Source organism: Diadema antillarum, unplaced genomic scaffold, assembly GCF_040938485.1.
Source record: "Diadema antillarum isolate AM-2024a unplaced genomic scaffold, OU_Dant_1.0 scf00000101, whole genome shotgun sequence".
Lineage (NCBI taxonomy): Eukaryota > Metazoa > Echinodermata > Echinoidea > Diadematoida > Diadematidae > Diadema > Diadema antillarum.
Genome location: NW_027270990.1, coordinates 1,050,822 through 1,071,339, shown reverse-complemented (window position 1 = coordinate 1,071,339; position 20,518 = coordinate 1,050,822). Strand labels below are relative to the sequence as shown.

The window sequence follows — 20,518 nt, the reverse complement described above, 5'->3', positions numbered from 1 at the left end:
TCTTGGGCTGTGAGGACCTCATCATAGCGGTTGATCATAAACCCCTCCTCAAGATCTTCGCAGACCGTGCCCTTCAGGACATCCCAAATCCCGGCCTGAGGAATTTGAAGGAGAAAACCCTGCGCTACAGGTTCTGCATGGTTCATATTTCCGGCGTCAGGCACCGTGCCACAGACTGTCTTTCTCGCCGCCCAACTGGTGAACCTGAAAAACTGCACCTGCCTGATGACATTGCCACGATCGCATTGACCCCCGACATGTTCCTGCATTCCGCAACCCTCATGACAGGTCTCCGCACCTTGACCCCCCACGACAACTCTGTCGAGGTTTGCTTGCTCTCCTCTGTCACATGTGCCCTGGAATCCCTCCACTTGAAGTCGGTCACGTGGGACAGGGTCCGTACTGCCACAGCCAGTGATGACAACATGCAGGTGCTCCTCCATGCTATCGAAGCTGGCATGCCGGAATTTCGTCATGAGCTCCCCACAACTATCCGAGAATACTTCCCTTTCCGTGATGCACTTTCTGCAGTTGATGGTATCATCCTCTACAAGGATCGCATTGTCATTCCACCATCTCTCCGGGAGGAAGTCCTGGCTCATCTGCATGCTGCACACCAAGGAGTCACCTCTATGACTGCCAGAGCGGAGTCCTCCGTCTTTTGGCCTGGAATCACTCCAGCCATCGCGGCCCTCCGTGCACAGTGTCAGCAATGCAACAGGATTGCACCCTCCAACCTGAGCGCACCACCAACTCCTCTGCTGTCTCCGGCCTACCCCTTCCAATGTGTCTGTGCAGACTACTTTCACTACAAAGGCTGCAACTACTTGGTCATTGTAGACCGCTACTCCAATTGGCCGATCGTTGAGCGATCCACTCAGGGAGCACCTGGACTCATTTCTTGCCTGCGACGGACATTCGCCACCTTTGGGATTCCAGACGAACTAGCATCAGATGGTGGACCTGAATTCACGGCAGTTACCACACGCTGCTTCCTCAAGGACTGGGGTGTTCATCACAGACTTTCCTCTGTCGCATATCCACATAGCAACTGTCGGGCTGAGGTAGCCGTCAAATCTGTGAAGCGCCTTATCATGTCCAACACCAGCCCTACAGGTGCCCTGGACACTGACGCCTTCCAACGTGCCATGCTACAGTACCGAAACACGCCCGATAGGGACACCAAGCTGTCTCCGGCTATGTGTGTCTTTGGCCATGCCATCCAAGACTTCATCCCCGTTGCTCCTGGCAAATATTTACCGCACAAGGCATGGCGTGAAACCCTGGTAGCTCGGGAAGAGGCACTTCGCACCCGCCACATGAGAGATGCGGAACGTTGGGCTGAGCATACCAAACGACTCCTCCCCCTTGCTGTTGGAGACCATGTCCGCATTCAGAATCAGACAGGACCACATCCACTTAAGTGGGACAGGACCGGGACTGTAGTTGAGGTCCGACAGTATGACCAATACGTCATTCGGGTTGATGGTTCTGGGAGGGTCGCCCTCCGTAACAGGAAATTTCTTCGGAAGTATGTCCCTGTTCAACAGCGCCCACCCCCACTGACTATGGAGGTCGACATCTCTGCTCCTCGCCGGCCAGCACCCATACCCCTCTCCAGCCCTGCGAGAGGCGTACCACCCTCACCACACCCCACCGGCACTGCTGATGTTCCCCACTGCAACCCTGCACCAGTTCCCAGTGATCCTCCACCTCAGATGACAGCCAGTGATGCTTCTCCTAGACGGCGTCCTCTCCATACGGCTATCCCCCCTACTGCTGACTACCCAGGGACGCCACGCGAGACACCTCCCACGCCTCCTGACCAGGTTCCAGCTCCTGCACTCGTCACTTCCCCCTCGCCTAGCACCCCTGCTGCACCCCGACGCTCTGCCCGTCACACCAGACAGCCTGCTTGGCACTCGGATTACTCCATGTGATTTCAGCCATGCAGTTCCCTTGAAACTATTGTTGTGTTCCTGCGTTATAGTTGTGCTTACCAGCAGTTTTGGATTCTGAACATTGTTCTAACTTTGGTTTGTTTTCGCGTTCCTACGTTCAGCGTTGTTATTATGGATTTTACTCTTTTGCCTACGGAACTTTATGGACCTATTCCCAGCGTTATTACTACCACACAGCTGTATTACTGGATCAGTCTTTGTCACGTTTTGGATTCTTGACATTTTCTTCGCGCAAAAGACTTGGGGGGAGATAGAGGATTATATCATTAATCAGTGTATCTGCCCTTCTCTTTCAACCTGCAGATACCGTGTTCATTGTTGGCTATAGCACCTGAAGGTATGCAGCTTTGAAACAAAGACAGAGTTCTTATTTAGAAATCTATTTCTCATGTATCTAAGCAGGATCAGCAAAAGAGTGTACAGGTTGCTAATGATTGTTTTAACACAAGACAAGTGTGAGAAAACAAGATATCTTTAAGGTACATAATACTCAAATAATGCGTAGCAATGGATACCTTTTCTTGGAGTAACTTTGAGGATTGCTGGCCTCTGAATTGTGACCATGGCAGCACGGCTTCGAAAGTTTCTTGATTCTCTAGAGCAAATTCGCCCTTGAAAAACATCTGGAACAGGGCAGAAGAAAAAACAGATCAATGCTTCTCTATTAAAAAAAAAAAAGAGGACATGACCAAGGTTAGTCCAGAGTAAGAAGCATGTGCATAACTTGCTTCTCCCAACAAACAAACAAACAAACAAAGAAGCAAAAACAAATCAAGCCAAGAACCATAAAAGACATATTTCTGATTTGCCTCTTTCTGTTTAAACACAGCACTAAGACATGCTGGAAGGTTGTTCAAATGCATGATTATGCAGAATATGGGTATAATCCTCAATAAATATAATGTGAGGATTGGCCAACCCAGTCATAATTACATCCAGAGAAAACACGTGTGAATGGATTCATTTTCAGCTGTTTGATGACAAAAATTGTGTCAATCACATACCAGTTTATATTGTCTTGGACGGCATTTGGGAAAACAAAGAGAAATAACAGAAACTATAGTGGCTACAAAAATATGCACAAATAAACCAAAAATACAGGATACTCAGGCGAGCAGCTATCAATAAGAAGGCATTGTTATATTGCCAAATAACTTGTCACAGAACAGGTGTGTACAAGTACTTCTCATGGTGTATTGATATCTGCACATGTACAGAAAATATCCAGCAGATATATTGTGAATACAACTAAGGCAATTAGTGTCTGGCAACACTTGCATGCTGAACTTTGCACCCAAATGAAAATAGTGCCATTCCTGGTACCTGTGAATATCTGTTATGCCAAGCATCAAGATACCAACTGCATAACTCAGTACCCATTGTACATTCACTGCATATTAAAGGACCATGTCACTCAAGAGCAAAAGTGCATGTTTCAGAAGACAGAAATAATATAGAAGACTGTAGTGATAAATTCCACGATGATGAAGATGAATATCATACTACTTTTGCTACTACATTCCTACAACTACATGTACTACTACTGATAATAATGATATTGATAATGACAATACCAATGATAATGAGAATGATGATGATAATAACAATAATGATAGTAATAATAATAATGATGATCATGATGAAAAAAAATAATACTAATAACCACTAATAATAATAACAATGTCAAATGAACATTTGGAAAAAAGGAAATTAAAAATCTGTTCATATGTCATCTGTGCAGTATTCAAAGAAAGTTTCAATGGTACACTTACATATGAGGCACTTACATTCAGATGACATGAAACAAACATTTTATGGCATCCAAAGTGTAAATATGTAAATTAGGTAGTATCAGTTGTCATCAGCTCCAGAAACATCATAAAAACATTCCAACCAAGTAAGTCTTCATGCTGGACGACTCATACTTGACTGCTCTGTGAGACATCACAGAAAACTGCTGGTGATTAAGTCTCAATGACATGTGGTAAAAGAGATATGTTTCACAGCTAATCTGTACCAATGAGTAGACCCTACATATGTACATATAATGTACGTATGTGCACATGCCGTTCAGTGGTCTACAAATATCTACTGATAATCATAATAGTTCATACAACATGTTTTGTCTAACAAGCCATACTTCAAGCTTGTGAAGTCACAAAAGCCGGTGGGGCGGGGGAGGAAAAAGATTTGGTCTTATCAGATATTTAATAATCTGTGATACATACCTTTGGTACTTGTTGCAACTCAGAGTTAGTTTGCTCTGTTGATAAAAGCAAAACAAAATAAACTTTGTTACCTGGATGGAACGCGATGGAAAGTAGATGCAAATGTGAATGAATGTGAATGAAACTTGGTTTGAATATGCACAGTACAACATTTATATATATGAGGGCTGCGTATGAAAGTCCACATATAAAGCACATTGCTTGAGTTCTATGACAGCACACTGGAGCACTTTGATGATACTAGGACAGTAATTTCAAAAACATATTATGAAATATTTCCTCACGTTTGCAAATGAGCGGTAAAACTAGAAATGTCACTATAAAGGCAACTGATATGCCTCCGCCAAATTGCATTATTCTCCCATACATCTTGATAGTGTGGGATGACAGTTGCAACATTTTGAAGCACTAAAGGTGTACATTTGCAAGGGAGTGAAGTGACCTAGCCCAAGCTCACCTTTGTGTGCACCCTCCTGAGTGTGTGGTGTTTTTTGTGTGTGTGTGTGTGTGGTTTTGGGTTTTTGTTTTGTTTTGTTTTGTTTTGTTTTGTTTTGGGTTTTTTTTTTTGGGGGGGGGGTTAACTTCAAAATACGCAATCTGAAGCATGAACATAATATTCTACAGTGTAGTTGTTTTTGAGAGAATCAATGCACAAGCAAGGGGAATTGTGACTTTCATTTTATCTTATGGCAGGTTTGCTACAAAATCTGTATATATTCATTATTACAGTTAAAAATCAGTAGCCTGCTAAAATCCCTACAAAGTGGTAGTCTCTACCACCCAAATGGGTAAAATTGGCAAGTATGCATGATTGCTAAAAAATTGAAATTACATGTTCTGAAGTTTGATGGCACCACCCTATTAGGTGTTTACACATTCCTTGAACCAGATTTCACTTGGATGGCTAAATTGTTTCAGAGAGCAAGCTACTTGACTTTTGACCCTTGCCCTCTGACCCTACAGCCTACATCTTCTTCAAATAATCACCGACTGATAATATCAAATTTTCATGACAACACTTTGAGCTTTGTTCAAAATATGGGGAAAAAAGTGGGATTTGAACATCACCATTAAACCTTTGACCACACAGCCAAAAGCTTTCCTTACAGAATCACTGTGCTGTAATTGCGATGTATACACCTAGTTTAATGAAGTGTATGCACTGAGTAAGTTTCAAGGTATGGAAAATACTGTGTAATTTCAGCATTACAATTAATCACATGAATTTTGCCAATTCTAGCTACTGAGCACTTGCACTCTCTGAAACATTGAGTTATACACATCTTATTAACTGCACTAATCGGCGGCCAGATTATCACTTGTCACTCTTTCTTAAATTCTGCTCTCCATTGGTCCACGAGTTACCTCTAGATCTGGTGGCAAGACAGCTGTTTTGGCTTTCATCTTTGTCCTGAGTGTGTGGGTCTACTGCAGAAGGCCTCCTCTGCTCTTTCAGTTTCTGTAAAGTGACATACGAACAAATTGCTGACAATTTCTTTTTCATTTTCATTTGGTCAGGCTTGAGAAGATGTAAAGACAGTGAAATGAGTATCCGTCACAGGATGCAATAGCAAAGCCGATACGAACAATGTATACTGTAAGTAACACCATAGACTTGATGGCCATTTGATATCGTGTACTTTGTGACTCTTTGGACATGACATAGTTTTGTTTTGCTTGTTTTACTACTTATTATCTCTCCTTTGCATTACAAGGAATCATGTGCTTGCTTGGCTCATCATTGGGTAAGAAAATGAAAGAGAGTTTGCCTGTTGTATAAAGTACATGCAAAAGAACATTGCCTGAATGCTCATAACATGTAGGGCAAGTGTTAGAAATGACTTTAATAACATATTGCAGGTCATAATCATTTAAACAAGTCAATGTTGCAGTAATAACATACAACTCATAAGATGGGTTATTTCACAGATCTTCACAGACACAAAGAAGAATTAATATCCTCTACTTGTGTCATTGTATTGCCTCACATGAAGAATGGGTACATTATCACAGGTGCAAGTAGCAATATCTTAGAATACCATCAAAATAAAATGGCATTTACATGTAGAATCAAACTGTTTGAAAGCTGTACATTTTTCAGTAGCATTTTCTATTCCTCCCACCCCGCCCCACAAACACATTCCAGGAACTCACTCTGGCAGTCTGTCTCAGATACTTCTCAAAGTGAATCCGTGATATCCGCGGCACATACGGGGACGACGGAATCTCCGCCTTCTCCACGAAGGCTTCGCCCCACGTCTTTGTGAAAAAGTCTGTCTCGCGCTTGACCTTTCTTGGGTCATTCAGCACTGCGGGCAGATTGACCACTGATGACAGCACTGTCCACTTCTGCTGGTTACTGATGACAGAGGGAGCCGAGGAGGTGGGCGGGTCTGACTGGGCTGCCAATTTGACTTTATTTGCAAACCCTGCAGTGAAATAATGAGGACACAAAATTGGTGCAGTACATTGATAATAATAATATGATTATAATGATGATGATGATAATAGTAATGATGATGATAATAATAATAATAATAATAATAATAATAATGATAATAACAACAATAATAATAATAATGATAATAATAATAATAATAATAATAATAATAATAACAACGATAGCAATAATAACAGTGACCTCTGATAAAGAGCTGAAGTCCATCAAAAATGACGTTCATGGCACTGTTACATAACCAGCATGAACAGTAAATAATACAACCATACAACAATTATATAACTTATTGGAACAAATTAGATACAAAAACAAACAATGCATCAGTATCAACACAAATTTCATGTTACTGCAGCAAAGGCATGCACAGTATACAAATTCTATGTAACCAGAGCTGAATAATATGGTTGACAAAATTTGAAGGAAATGTTACACAATTGCATTCACTGGCAAACTATCACATCTCCAAGGGGCAACTGTGGCTAAGAATAACTTCTTACTCTGTCATTAACGCGACTCGACAGTTAAATGTACATCGTATCTTTACTAAATGCATCATTTTCTAAGCACTAAAAATGATCAATTCATATTTCCACAATATAAGTAGACGAGACGATTTACATGAATATTGTAATTCGGCAAGAAGTCTTCATTCAGCAGGAAGGAGGACAATTTAGAAAAATGGTACAAGCCACCAATGTCAAAGTCTCTTTAAATTCTGTCTTTATATACACAATAAAACTAATTAAAGTGTGGTTCACCATTATGCCACTATATCACTGTTAAACATTGACAGTTTACTCTATGGAGTACAACAGAACAACATACACATGTACAATATACATCGATGTACATTGAACACTGAAAACTGCAAGTCAATGACAAAAATTCCTTTTGGAACAGCCACCTGAAATGCTTAAATACTCCATTACCACCTGTCAAATGTGCATGCATGATGTATTCATGCATAAGCTAGCAAGGGTAGGGCAGTGTAGAGTATAATTGGGGAGGCTGTCCCAAGAAGAACTCTTTCTAACATACTCTCCAACACTGTAAATACTGCTGTGATGTCATTTTGTATTAGATTACAACTCTTGTACCTTCATCATTCATATGATCCTTTGCCACATGATATTCATAGTCAGTGTCACTAACACCATCTACCGGAAGAGTCGGGCAGACCCCGTGCAGACCGTAGCGGCACACGAATGAACCTCCTTCGCGGGCACAGTGTTTTTCGCGCAAATGTCTCGCAAAGTCTGTCTGGGTCCTCATGTTTATACTGCACAAAGCACATGTCCGCCATGGTGTAGATGTCATACTGCGCTGTGACCTGCTGCTGAATTTTGTTTTCTCCTCTATGTCCATCGGATTCTGGCTGAGATGATGATAGCGTTCCTGCTTGTGCATGCTTGCACGTCCATGTTCAATGTGGTCGACATGATTCACGCTGGATGCAGTGTCACTCATCTTGTCTCACACATTGCACACAGATGGCAGACTCACCTTTCCACACTTCCGATTATTTCTCCAAACAAATTAGATTCTACTCATTTCACATAGACATAGATTCACTGATGTCTACTCATTACGCATTTAAGCCAAATAAAGCTCATAAATCAACATCAATCATCGGTCAATGAATCAACACATGTGTACATCCAGTTGTTACTGCACAAGGAGAGATCCTCAAATCATCGATCATGACCTGGTTACCACTACACCAAGTCTGCATCAGTGAACATGGTGAAGGACTGGTATCACAGTAGGGGCCAGACTGCACTCCTGTACGGTTATGAGGGTAGTGTAGGGCCGGACCTGTCTCTGTCAAATTGTTTTCACTTGAGCTGTATACACAGTAATGAGATGAGTGACTGTATGTTGGTTGGCCTACTAACACTCGGAAAATGGATCTTGCAGCAGCAGGTACATTACATAAAATCTCTGTATAATGCAAATAGACTATAGACAAGATGATAAGCCAAAGCCGTAAAGGAGTTCGTGTTTTCACTCAGCTTGCGAATATAATCTGTGCAGGTTCTTCCACTGACTGTTTACTTGATTGGTGCACGAAGCTCGCGAAGACAGCAGCAGCAGCCGAAAATAATATCACGATATGCACAACCATTACCAAAGCTGAGCAAAGTAGGCCTATTACCCTATTTTCTACTCCCGATCATGATTTCGTGGCACACTGCACTCCTTGTCCTGGCCTGATGAGAGTGACCCGCGACCGGCAAAATCAGATGTTGAAGCGACTGACTGAGAGAAGAGTGCAGTGCAGTGAAGAGTGAACGTCCACGTAACAGCTAGCTAGCCCCAGAGCTCTAGTGCAACGGTAGTGTGTACGTACGTGTGGTAGTGTGTGTGTGGTAGCCCTTTCCTAGGCCCTACTGTCATAGGTACACAACGTTGGTTGAGGCGAGAGGCGAGAGGGCATTTAAATCAAATTGGCAACCAAGGATGGCAATGATTTAGGTATGTATTTATTTATTTTAGAACAATAAAAAAATTAAATACCCTTTAAAAATTATCAATATATTACATATTTATTGAAATATTCTTGAAATTATTCAATGATAAAATTATGCATAAAATAAAAAAGAAATACCGCATACGTACGGAAGAAGAGCATAGAAAAGTGCGCTGGCAAATATCGGCGTGCAGAGTGGGCTTTTCCAAAGAGGTTCTTTTCCCACCGCAGAGTGACTCACTGTGGATGCGATGTTCATCCTAGCAATATATTCGCTATAGTATTGTGTTGTTTTGTTTTGTTCTTGAGAAATCGCTCTTCATGAGTCTTCTCCACAAAGATTTCTAGTTTTTTCATTATGATTGATCATATAAATCATTATGATACACTGTAATACAGATGCGACCTTGGCATCGTTTTAAAAAAGAAAAAAAAAGAGAGAAGATGATCGAATCAAAAACATATTAAATTGATTCCGTTTCATTGTACAACACTTTCCCTGTATACTGTTATATAACCATATCATTGTTATTACTGTCCCGTCCGCATTTGGCTCTTGATTATATTCCGGAGCTCTTGTCATTTTCCCCCATTCAGTCTTCACAGAGCACAGGGGCGGATCGAGGGAGGACCGCAACCGGCGCACGCCCCCCCCCCTTTATTTTTTGTTGAAACAAAAAAAAAATAAAAAGAAAAAAATGGGGGGGGGGAGGGGTGCGTGCGCCCCCCTTTAATTTTGTAAAATTTACTTTTTACCCCCTCTTTACGAAATCCCTGGATCCGCCCCTGGAGCACGCCATCACAGTATTCACGAAGTATAAAGGAAGCATATCATTTTATATTTGAAGTCTATTTTACAAAAAATCGGAGTGAATGATTTTCATAATTTTGCCGAATTTGTAATTTTCAGGACTTTGTGAATAAATGGTGCTCTTTTTGACCAAAATTTCATCCTCTGAGTACGGAATTCAGAGCCACGAAAAAAGAAAAAGCGTCCGGTATAACACGTGATACGATCCACTCTCCTGCTTGGGAAAAGTGGACCTATATATAGTGTGACAGCTCCAGGAGGGACCTCATGGCCGTCAACGCGCGTGACCTTTTCTTTCTTTTTTTTTTTGGGGGGGGGGGGAGACTACCCCCAGCAAACACATAACGTTTTCAGAACGTTTCCTAAACTTTCTTTATTATTATTATTATTTTTTTTTTTAGGTTCCGTACGTCTTCGCATAAGATGGACGTTTTTAAAACGTACAAAGTCAAAGTTGGGACTTAACATTTACCGCAAAGCACAAGTTTTTTGGAAAACGTTTTAAAAACGTCAATGGACGTTACAAAACGTTTTTATTATGTCTGCTACGTCTTCGTCCTTTATAAACGTCCACAAAACGTTTTATTAGGTCTGCTACGTTGACTTCATCTTTAATGAACGTTTATAAAACGTTTTTATTTGGTCCGCTACGTGTTCATCATTGGTTTCTTTTCATGAATATTCATGCATATTAATGAATATTCAAATAAAAATATAAGATTTGAAAACTAGTGGAAATAGATGAAAGAGATTGAAATCTAAAGATTTATGCTGGGTTCAAACTTTCTGTGTTAAAAATAAACTTACCTACGTTATTGTTCAGTTATTCACAATTTCAAATTGTGTTATTCTTATAATAAGTTAATAGGTCCAATTAAGGTGTGTGTGATCTAATTTTAGTAACCATGTCTTAATGCATTACAACATTTTGCTGGTATATAAAAAAAAATGTGATACAGTTTCATCGATTGGGAATAGGATGTAGTATATAGGTATACGGTAGGACATTAAGAACAGGTTACGATAGGATTATATAGGATTAGGGTACAATCCCAGATTGCGCCTGTATAATCTCATGCCTATGATTTTTTTTAATACCCAATAAAAAATAAACATTAGACGTTCTTAAAAGGTTTTCTGGACGTTCTAGACGGATATGAAAGGTTCTCTAAATGTTCTGAACGGATCAGAAGACTTTTCAGATGTTCATAAATCGTTTTTTGAACGTTCTACGGTTTTCAAAGGTTTTCTGGACGTCCGCAGAACGTCCACAGGACATTTTGAATATTCTTAAAAGGTTTTACTGTCGTCTTTAATGTCCAAAAGATTTTCTGCAGGTCCTTAAAAATTCCGAAAGGTTTTTTATTGGTTTTTTAAACGTTTAAAAAACCTTTTTATAACGTCCATTTGAAACGTTTTAAATACAATGTACGTCGAAAACCTTCCACAAAAAGACGTTCTGAAAATGTTTTGACAAAACGTCCAAATAACGAGCTGGGTGGGGGAGGGGGGGGGGGGGGCAAGAACGCACTTGCTGTTCAATCTTCGGGAGAGCAAGGGAGCATATACCGATCACCGAGCAGGGGAGGTGTGATATGGGAGGGGAAAAGTCCCCCCGTCCACATTGAAGTGTCAGAACTTTGCATTTTTAAAAGTGATAGTCAACGAAGATTTTTACAATGTATACATTTTGTATTTCAATTTCAATTAAAGACAGCTATAATGGAAAAATACCTAGCTAGGCCTATAAATGAAACAGTGTAAATGGATACTATCCTTCTTCTGACATAACGATGAGACTTGTTCGATCTTCCTACCAATCCACTTTCATCTCGCCATAGTGAGCAAAAATCCTCGATCGTACTTTGCGCCACCTCTATTTAAGTTTCAAGTTTCTTCATTGTTCAAAACTTTGTTTTAACACAAGAACATGGTAACAATCTCAAGTTTATAAACAGCATAACATGTTTCAGTAACAAATTACTACACTGAAACCCTGTAAAACCTTATAAAATCGTAACACGGAGATATCTTATACCGGTAATGTAAAAAAGGCGCTACATCAATCAAAAATCTACAACGATAAATTGCGCACAACATCGTATCGACGATTTTGATGCGACCCGACGGCGCGGCGACCCGACGCGACGACGACGGACGCACGTCGATCTTGACATCCCAGGGCAGAGAGATGCTTCTTCATCTAGAACTCTAGTATCAATATATCGGTCATTTACGTAAGTCTGATTACCGGTCATTATGGAAATGGGCAAAGCAATCAGCCAGAAAATAAGGGTAAGTTTTGGATGGCTTTGGTATTTACTGAACAGTCATTGCTTTCACTGCAGAAAAACCAGAAACAGAACCTAATCTAGCCTCGGTCCCATAGCATGTGAATCGCGTTGTCCTCAAATTCGAGAGTTTCCCTTCATCACATTGACAGACCCTGTACAAAATATACAAAGTGTGTGGACGTTAGATACAACAATGTAAATATAATTTAGATCTATGTTAGATGGCAGAGCGTTACAAATGAATTTGTCTGTTATTTGCTAACAATTTCAAGTGAATTTTGGAAACATTAAATAAAAGTACCATAGTTATGGGTAAACTCGGCCTAGCGGGTAAAGTCGGCCGCCAGCGCGCACAGTACATAAAATTGTACTGTGCGCGCTGGCGGCCGACTTTACCCGCTAGGCCGAGTTTACCCATAACTACGGTATACTACGTACAGGGAAACTAGTGTCCACTACTAGTGAGTAGCCCTAACGTTAGTGCAGTAGTGGCGTAGACCTACCATGATTAGGTACCGGTGTAGGCCTACCGACGTGATGATTAGATTTTAACTTTTAAAAGTCAATTTCTTAATTCTCTGACTTTGTGAAACACCCCCACGTCCCACCATTGCTCAGCCCATGTATGGTTGGGGCACCACCTATCGACAGGGCACCTTCCCCTCGACACCCTGCGTATCATGGCTGTTTGCGTATAGAACGAAAAAGTACGCGCGGGATTAAGTGTCATTAGCTATAAAAACAATAAAAACGAAGAAACAAAAATCAAACTCAAACAAACCAAGCTAAAAATTACACATCCGATCAGTTACGACGCATGGCTGTGAAATTCACGTGTATTACCTATGGCCTGTGAAATTCACGTGTATTACCTATGCTGTGAAATTCACGTGTATACCTATGGAGGAGAGGGGGTGCCGATCGCAAGGTTCCCTTTTTAGCTGCGCGAAGAAAACGGAACGCACGCACTAAAATTGCGCTATTTTAAAACGGAGATTCATAATCAACGAGACGGTCACGACATTCAAAACTGCAGTATTTATGGCATATTTGAGGTAAGAATTAGGCGGATTTGTATTATATTTTTAGAATAAACAAGCTACAGATCCTTAGGGTGACGATACGTGGTACCCCCAACCCTACATACTAAAACCTGAACTGACCTCAACACTAGTAATATAGTTCTAGATCTCTTATTTATACAATATTTCCGAATCAATGAATTTTTTTTTTCAGTGTATAAGAAGGACTAGAAAAAAAAAAAATCTGTTTTATTAAAATAGAAACTCCATCTGAACCTTGTCATTTGGCTTTGCATTGGTGATATGGCTCACCTGCAGTGTCGAGTGTGACTCTTGGCCTTGCTGAGCCTGAGCTTTGTCAAATTACAACTGTGTATATATGACTTTGTCCTGTTGATTGTAAATAAAGACACACTGACGTAGATCAGATTACTGGACTAAAAGGTGGATAATTGTGTAGTAATGTTTTTTTCCGGTAAGATGAATTTACATGTTTTTAATTCTTTGGAATCAAACATTTTTTTCTTCTTTTCCTCGTTTTCTTCTTCTTCTTCTTCTTCTTCTTCTTCTTCTTCTTCTTCTTCTTCTTCTTCTTCTTTCTTCGTACCCAGTACAAGCGCTAATGTGGCACTTGGCAGTACCTGGTACACTCTTCTGATCAGTGGTTCTGTAAATAATACTCATGTTTATGTTATCTTGTATGATCAGTTATTCATAACTCTTTGAATACATATTTGAATAAAAAGATGATAGAGGTGATGATTTACCCACAAATTAAGTGAACGTATACTAGGTCAGTGATGCTGCACAGTCAGTTGAGTATAAGATCCTGTGAAGTGCCCACTTAGAGCCACAGTTTTCAATGGCATGCTGACATTCAAATTGTCATAGCCTTCAATGAGTCATTGATCACTCACTTGATAATTTGTTGCTTTGGAGTATAATTACTGTATGTGCTGTGTACAAATAACGTGTAGTTTGAGTACATTATTCCTTGATAAATATATACAATGTGAATATGAGTGCAACAACTTTGTAGACATCTACATAGTTTGTATTCTGTTTTATCTCTTTGCCAACTGTAGGAGGCTATCAAGGCCAAACTTATTGATCTGGGAAACTATGTTGGTAAGTTACTTTTAAAAAGCATTTCATTTGTTTTATCATTCATCACCTACATACCAATGAAACTTACATTCTCAGCAGCAAGGAATCTGCCTTTTCTGATAGATTATGGATTTTGTTATCCACTCAGTGAATAATTTAAGTCCCCCCAAAATTTGCAAAGGAAGGTGTAATCATTTTTCGTAAGAAAGCATGCATGATACTATTGTGTAACTACACTGCGGGATGAATCTGATGTATATCTCATGCATTTTTCTTGTTTTGGCTTTGACAACACTGAACAATGGGACTTTAACTGATCACAGTTTATTGGGTAGTTTGTCAAATAAGCTACAATGAAAGCCTTCTTGAAAGATATTGAAATGATGATAATGTATTCCTCATAATCCCAAAGTGTGAGTAACATACATGTATATGGACCACCGCTTTTGGGAATAACTAGGGCTATCAATGTTTTCAAGAAAGTACTGCATGATATTGCTTGTTGTGGATTGTTCTTTATAGGATCAGTTTTCCATGTGCACATGATACAGAGTCCAATTTGTTTCTCTGCTATACAACATTACAACATTTGTATAGGTATGACAGTGATCACTCCATTATGACAGGGACTGTTTTCACTTCATTTTGAACTTCATTTCATGTCTGCATAGTTTGTAGTTAATTTGTTAGTCTGCTTAGAGGTAAAATCTAAGCCAAACCAACAAGTTAACAGTTAACATGATTAGTGTAACTAAATATGAATATAGTATACATTTCTTTTTATTATTCAAATGTCAGACTGTTATACTCAAATTTTTACAGACAATAATTTTCTCCTTGGACATATTATGCATTAGAGAGTAATATGATACTGTAGATAGCATTCTCCTTTCTTGATCAAAATACAATATGTGCATCTTTTTTTCAGCATCATCCTGGGTAACAGATGCAAATCTCATATACCCCTCTTCAATATTTATACCCCCGCCAAACGAAGTTTGAAGGGGGTATATAAGAATCAGCGGACGGTCGGGCGGTCGGGCGGTCGGGCGGTCGGGCGGTCGGGCGGTCGGGTGGTCGGTCCGTTGCAAATCTTGTGTCGCGAACTACTTCCTCAGTTTTCAACCGATTCCCATAAAACTTGGCACAGATGTGTGCCTTGGGTTGTAGATGTGCAAGACGTATTTTTTGACAGTACTCAAAAGTACGTTGCCATGGTAACGGCATATTATGGGCAAAAATGGGTACAAATCTTGCGTCGCGAACTCCTCCCACAGTTTTTGATCAATTTTTATGAAATTAGGTACAGATGTTCATCTGAATATGTTAATGTGCAAGACACATATTTCTGCAGTGGCAAAAAGTGCGTTGCCATGGTAACGGCATGTTATTGGTAAAATATAGGGCAAAATGCTTCATGGCAAAACTGCTTCATCAGTGTTCTTCCAATTCTCATGGAATTCATATTGAATGTTTGTCTTAGGATATAGGTCAGCATGACACATTTCTTGACAGTGACAAAAAGTATGTTACCATGGTAACAGCTCACATATTATGAGCCAAAATGATGGAAAATTTTGTGTTGCAAACTACTTCCTCAGTTTTTGCCCAATTTCCATGAAACTTGGTACAGATGTGTGCCTTTGGTTGTAGATGTGCAAGACGCATTTTTCGACAGTACCCGAAAGTACGTTGCCATGGTAACGGCATATTAATGGCAGAGGATCAAGGAAAGATCTTGCGGATTTAACTACTTCCTCAGTTTTTTGACCAAAGCTTATGAAATGTTGTTTTGACCAAAGCTTATGAAATGTTGTTTGGCGGGGGTATAACCAGTCGCTGTAGCGACATTTCTAGTTTAAGATAGGACCCTATCAGAAGACTATTTAATGTTGGGAGAATTGCATGAAACTTCCATGCATACAATCATTGTGCGCGTATGATGGACTAACTATATATTTTCTACCTGTTGATGTAGATGAAGAACTGCCTGATTACATCATGGTGATGATTGCAAATAAGAAAACAGAAGAACAGATGAAGGATGACCTTGCACTTTTTTTGGGAGCCAACACTGACAAATTCACTGGCTGGTAAGTTTACGTATCTTGAAAATATTAAAAAGTCATTGCATTCTCAAATCACCACCAAAATGACTGTAATCCCAATGTGCTAAAGTGGAATGGAGTACTTTGTATTTTGGGCAACACCATAATGTTGCCAAGCTCTGCTAGGGATGGTGTTTGAAAATTGTTTCTCTATAACATTCTCACAGCCAGCTTCAGCACATGATGGTTATCTGTTTTTCATCAGTATTTCATGTTATTGGGCACATCAAAACAGAGGAGTGGCTGCGAATGTCAGCAGCAATTCTAGTTGTTTTTTTTTGTGTGTGTGTTTGTTTGTTTGTTTGTTTTTTGATGAATCAAATTAATCAAAGCTCATGCAGCATGCATGAAGTGGAGAAGTGACACATGTTCAAATGGTGGCAGACAGGATGTGTAGAAGGTAGACTACAAACCTACCTCCCCACAAGAAAGCATAGTCGATCTATCCACTGCCGTAACTCTCTGCCAAATTGTGCTAAAACTTTTGGCAGTGACGCTAGTTTGTGATAGTGCAAGCACAGACAACTGCAGCAGCCAGGTTTTTTAACTCTTAATCTTTGCTTACCAGTACATGTAAACTTAAGCCTCTCTATTGCAGAAATTTGTGAATGGTGCTGTTCATGCTGTGTTGCATTTGCTTCAGTTGTGCAACGTAAAAAAGTAGAAAGATTGGATAGACTATTTCAGTTCTCACTCAGCTTTTCAAGATTTAAGTGGGGGTGCTGTGGCATGGTGGATAAGACTCCTGACTCCCGATCGGAGGACCTAAGTTTGTTTTACCCACAATGTCCCTCTTGACCCAGGTGTATAAATGAGTACCTGGCAACACAAGGATAATAATAATGGCAGGGCCCTCTGGTAGAACAGTGGCAACACTGAAGAGGCTACCCTGGATAAAGAAGACCTTATTATTATTATTATTTATTCAAAGAATTATGTGCTACAACTGCATCTTGTACATGTCTAATAATGTATGCAACAGGCAACAGAACATGGCAAAATTTGCAGTATTGTATGGCTGAAGTGGAGTAGTCAAAAGTGGCTTGGCAAATTGGAAGTAATGTGTTATGTACCAGAGATAGTCCTCTCCCAATATGTCAGGCAATAGCCAGTTGCATGCATAGATTTCACAAGAATAGCATTGGGTCACCATTGTCAGAGCGTTGGAATCAAAATTGTGATTAACAATCATACAAAGTGAAGCAAATTGTCATTTTTTGGACTTGTAGGATTTCTCTGTATTCACTTTCTTGAATATTTCATATAGGGATAACATAAGTGATATTTCAAAGTGATGTTTAAGAAAAGTATGCATATTGAATATATAGATTAAATGATATTAAGGCAAATACAACTTCTTGTTGAAAATCTGCTATGTCAGGAACAACAACTGGACGAGTCACACTTTTGTCAGTTACCATCTTCTCTTAGGACTCTATTTGCCACATTCCTTGGATATCATTGTCAGATGTATTGTTGTGTTGTAATAATGCCATTGTTATTGAATATTGTGCTGCAGATTAACAAACCTCCTTTGCTGTGAACAAAGCAAGTACACGGAAGGCATGGAGTAAAGTCTGATATTTCATTTTGCTGTGTGTCTCAGGCTGCAGGGAGTTCTGACCAAGCTGCAGGCCGCCAGAGATGAACAGAAGGTCAAAAAGGAAAAGGCAAAAGAGAAAAAGAAGAGCAAAAAGAAAGACAGTAAGAAGGAAAAGACAAGGAGACACTCTGCTGACGGGAGCAAAGAAAGCAGCAGCAAGGAAGACAAGGAAGTGGATGACTCCAGCGGAGCTAAGCATGAAAGCAGTGAAAAAACTGTTGAGGTTCCTGAAAAAGCTACAAGAGAAGTTGTGGAGGGTGAAGATGGACCTGGGACCTCAATTCAGAGTCAAGATAATGCTGGGAAACCCTCTGCATCGTTGCCAGCTACTGCTACGGCCGTGAAGCCTGCATCCAGTCTAAAAAGGCTTCCATCTTCTGAGCCAGTGATCTCCTTGGTGCCGGACACAAATGACTTTCTCGCAGAGGAAATTGAAAAAAATGATGCCGTTAAGAGGGCCACAGCTGAAACCACAGAAACTGCGTCTGTGACTCTGCCCGCCAAGCGAGAATCTTCAACTGCAAAACCGACCTCAGAGGTACCACGCAAAGCGCCTGAGAGAGCAGCAGGTGAAGCATCACCAGTCATTGTATCAGCTGCGCGGTCAGTCGATAAACCTCATCAGAATGTCATTGTGACACTAGGCACAAGAGGCAGGGTGAGTCAAAACCCCGTCCCCGCTAGGGGGCCGGTCAAATCTCGTCTTGGGATTCCTGCCATGAAGCAGAGAGGCAATGCACAGGAGCACCCGCGACCATCATTGTCGAATATGTCAGCAGTTGTCAAAATTACCGTAAGTAGCTGTGTACTCAGCAGACGTTACATAAATACTATATTCTTAGCTGGAAAAGGTTTTCTCCTTTTCCTTTCAAATCAAATTTTGACTGTCCCCCCATATTGAATCTCATATTTATTCTCTGTGAGATGTCAGTAAAGATGGAAAGACATCACCAATTCAAGATGATTGAATTCTAGAAATTAACTTCAAAAGGAAAAAATGACTTTCTTTCATAGTACTCTAGGTATTTGTTCCTATTAGAGCAAATTGGAACTTCATTCACCAGTTTTTCTAGTAAAATGATTTGATTCCTGCATTCTCCTTTCTGTTGTTTTGCTTGTTGAGCAGGGCATACCCACAAAGCGAAAGGGGCCTGGCTCGGTTATAGGTCAGGTGATACATGATGAAGAAGACTCCGATGATGAACCACCAGTGAAGAGACTGGCCAGTACGGTCAAGCCTCGAAGGAGGTGAGTGCAGTAGAGTTGCTTCACTGTACCTGTGAGCATTAAAGCAGACCAGGTTTAATAGACCCAAGGTCTTCCAGATCTCCCTGAAAATTCTGATATCATATCTTGTCATATCCTGACAAAAGAATGATTTCAGAAGTATTTTCACCTATTGAGATGAATTTTAACCATTCCTTGCTCTTAATTTGATAGGAATTTCTTATTTTCCTGATAATTTTACCACACACTCCTATGGGAACTGCTCTTTTTTTCCTACATTTGAGCCAAATCATCACTATTTTTCAGTTAGAAAGGTTGGGGAAGGTCTGAGCATATTGTGCTCAGGTATCTTTTCATTTACATTTTTGAAATCTCCATGATATCAGTATGTAAATGTTGACAGCCCTGCTAAAGAGCTAACTGTCTGCTTATGTTTAGTGCTGCAAATATTGTATTCATTATTTCAAACAAGTTACATTTCATAACATACTTGACAGGTGATAAACATTGATTTTTTTAAATACCATCATAAATTTACGTCTTTTTTTTTTTCATCCAGTGAACAGATGTGAGAATTAGGGGGGAAAAAGGAGTTTGACATTAGCACATCATAATTGATTGTTCAAGCTCACCTTCTTTGTTTCTTTGATCAAAACACTTGGATTGCAGATCTCTGTAAGACATGCTTACATCACGATGAACACATTGGTTTCATTAGATTTAACACAAAATATGTCTATTCCTTCACCCAACCATTCAAAGTATATATTATACTAGTTTGTACATATTTGTTACCTTAAATGTTTGATCATGATCAGAAATAGAGGTGAGAACACTATCTTCATGTGGCATGTTGGCCATTATGAGATGCTGGTTGGTATTCCTGTTGACTGATCGATTGTTGTACTCAAAGGATGGTGAGTTTTGGATCGTTTTTATACTTGCTTGTCCATGTTGACACAGACAATTAGCTATGAATGCATTTCTTTCCATCATGAAAGATTTAGCTGCACCTCTTATGACTCCAAAAATATGTTCTGTTTGCCAGGCAAGCTCTGCCCAAGACGAAGCAGAACAGCACCGTACTATTGAAGAAGGCCATGACACAGGCGCAAGAGTCTACCAGCGTGTTTCCCGCAGCAGGCCAGTTTGCCGAACCAGTCAGGATGATCGTCCGGTCCGCCAGCCAGTCTGGTTCCATGAAGATCGTGGCTAGGTGGGGATCTGGG

At 40.2% G+C, this 20,518-nt stretch overlaps 2 protein-coding genes across 2 annotated transcripts in view; one reads left to right on the top strand and one right to left on the bottom strand.

Annotated features, from left to right (window-relative positions):
• Positions 1 to 8,114, bottom strand: part of LOC139718910 (vacuolar protein sorting-associated protein 54-like) — a 33,352-nt gene extending 25,238 nt beyond the window's left edge. Inside the window, exons 1-5 of the mRNA XM_071630359.1 lie at positions 7,745 to 8,114; positions 6,344 to 6,618; positions 5,555 to 5,648; positions 4,190 to 4,224; positions 2,477 to 2,584 (exon numbers count right to left, since the gene is read on the bottom strand). Coding sequence (XP_071486460.1) covers positions 2,477 to 2,584; positions 4,190 to 4,224; positions 5,555 to 5,648; positions 6,344 to 6,618; positions 7,745 to 8,114 — 882 coding nt within the window. The remainder of the gene's footprint in view (positions 1 to 2,476; positions 2,585 to 4,189; positions 4,225 to 5,554; positions 5,649 to 6,343; positions 6,619 to 7,744) is intronic.
• A 3,972-nt stretch (positions 8,115 to 12,086) lies between these two features.
• LOC139718909 (uncharacterized) overlaps positions 12,087 to 20,518 on the top strand; it is a 79,139-nt gene continuing 70,707 nt past the window's right edge. Inside the window, exons 1-6 of the mRNA XM_071630358.1 lie at positions 12,087 to 12,223; positions 14,330 to 14,372; positions 16,330 to 16,444; positions 18,066 to 18,855; positions 19,189 to 19,310; positions 20,338 to 20,505. Of these exons, the coding sequence (XP_071486459.1) occupies positions 12,188 to 12,223; positions 14,330 to 14,372; positions 16,330 to 16,444; positions 18,066 to 18,855; positions 19,189 to 19,310; positions 20,338 to 20,505 (1,274 nt within the window). The 5' untranslated portion in view covers positions 12,087 to 12,187. The remainder of the gene's footprint in view (positions 12,224 to 14,329; positions 14,373 to 16,329; positions 16,445 to 18,065; positions 18,856 to 19,188; positions 19,311 to 20,337; positions 20,506 to 20,518) is intronic.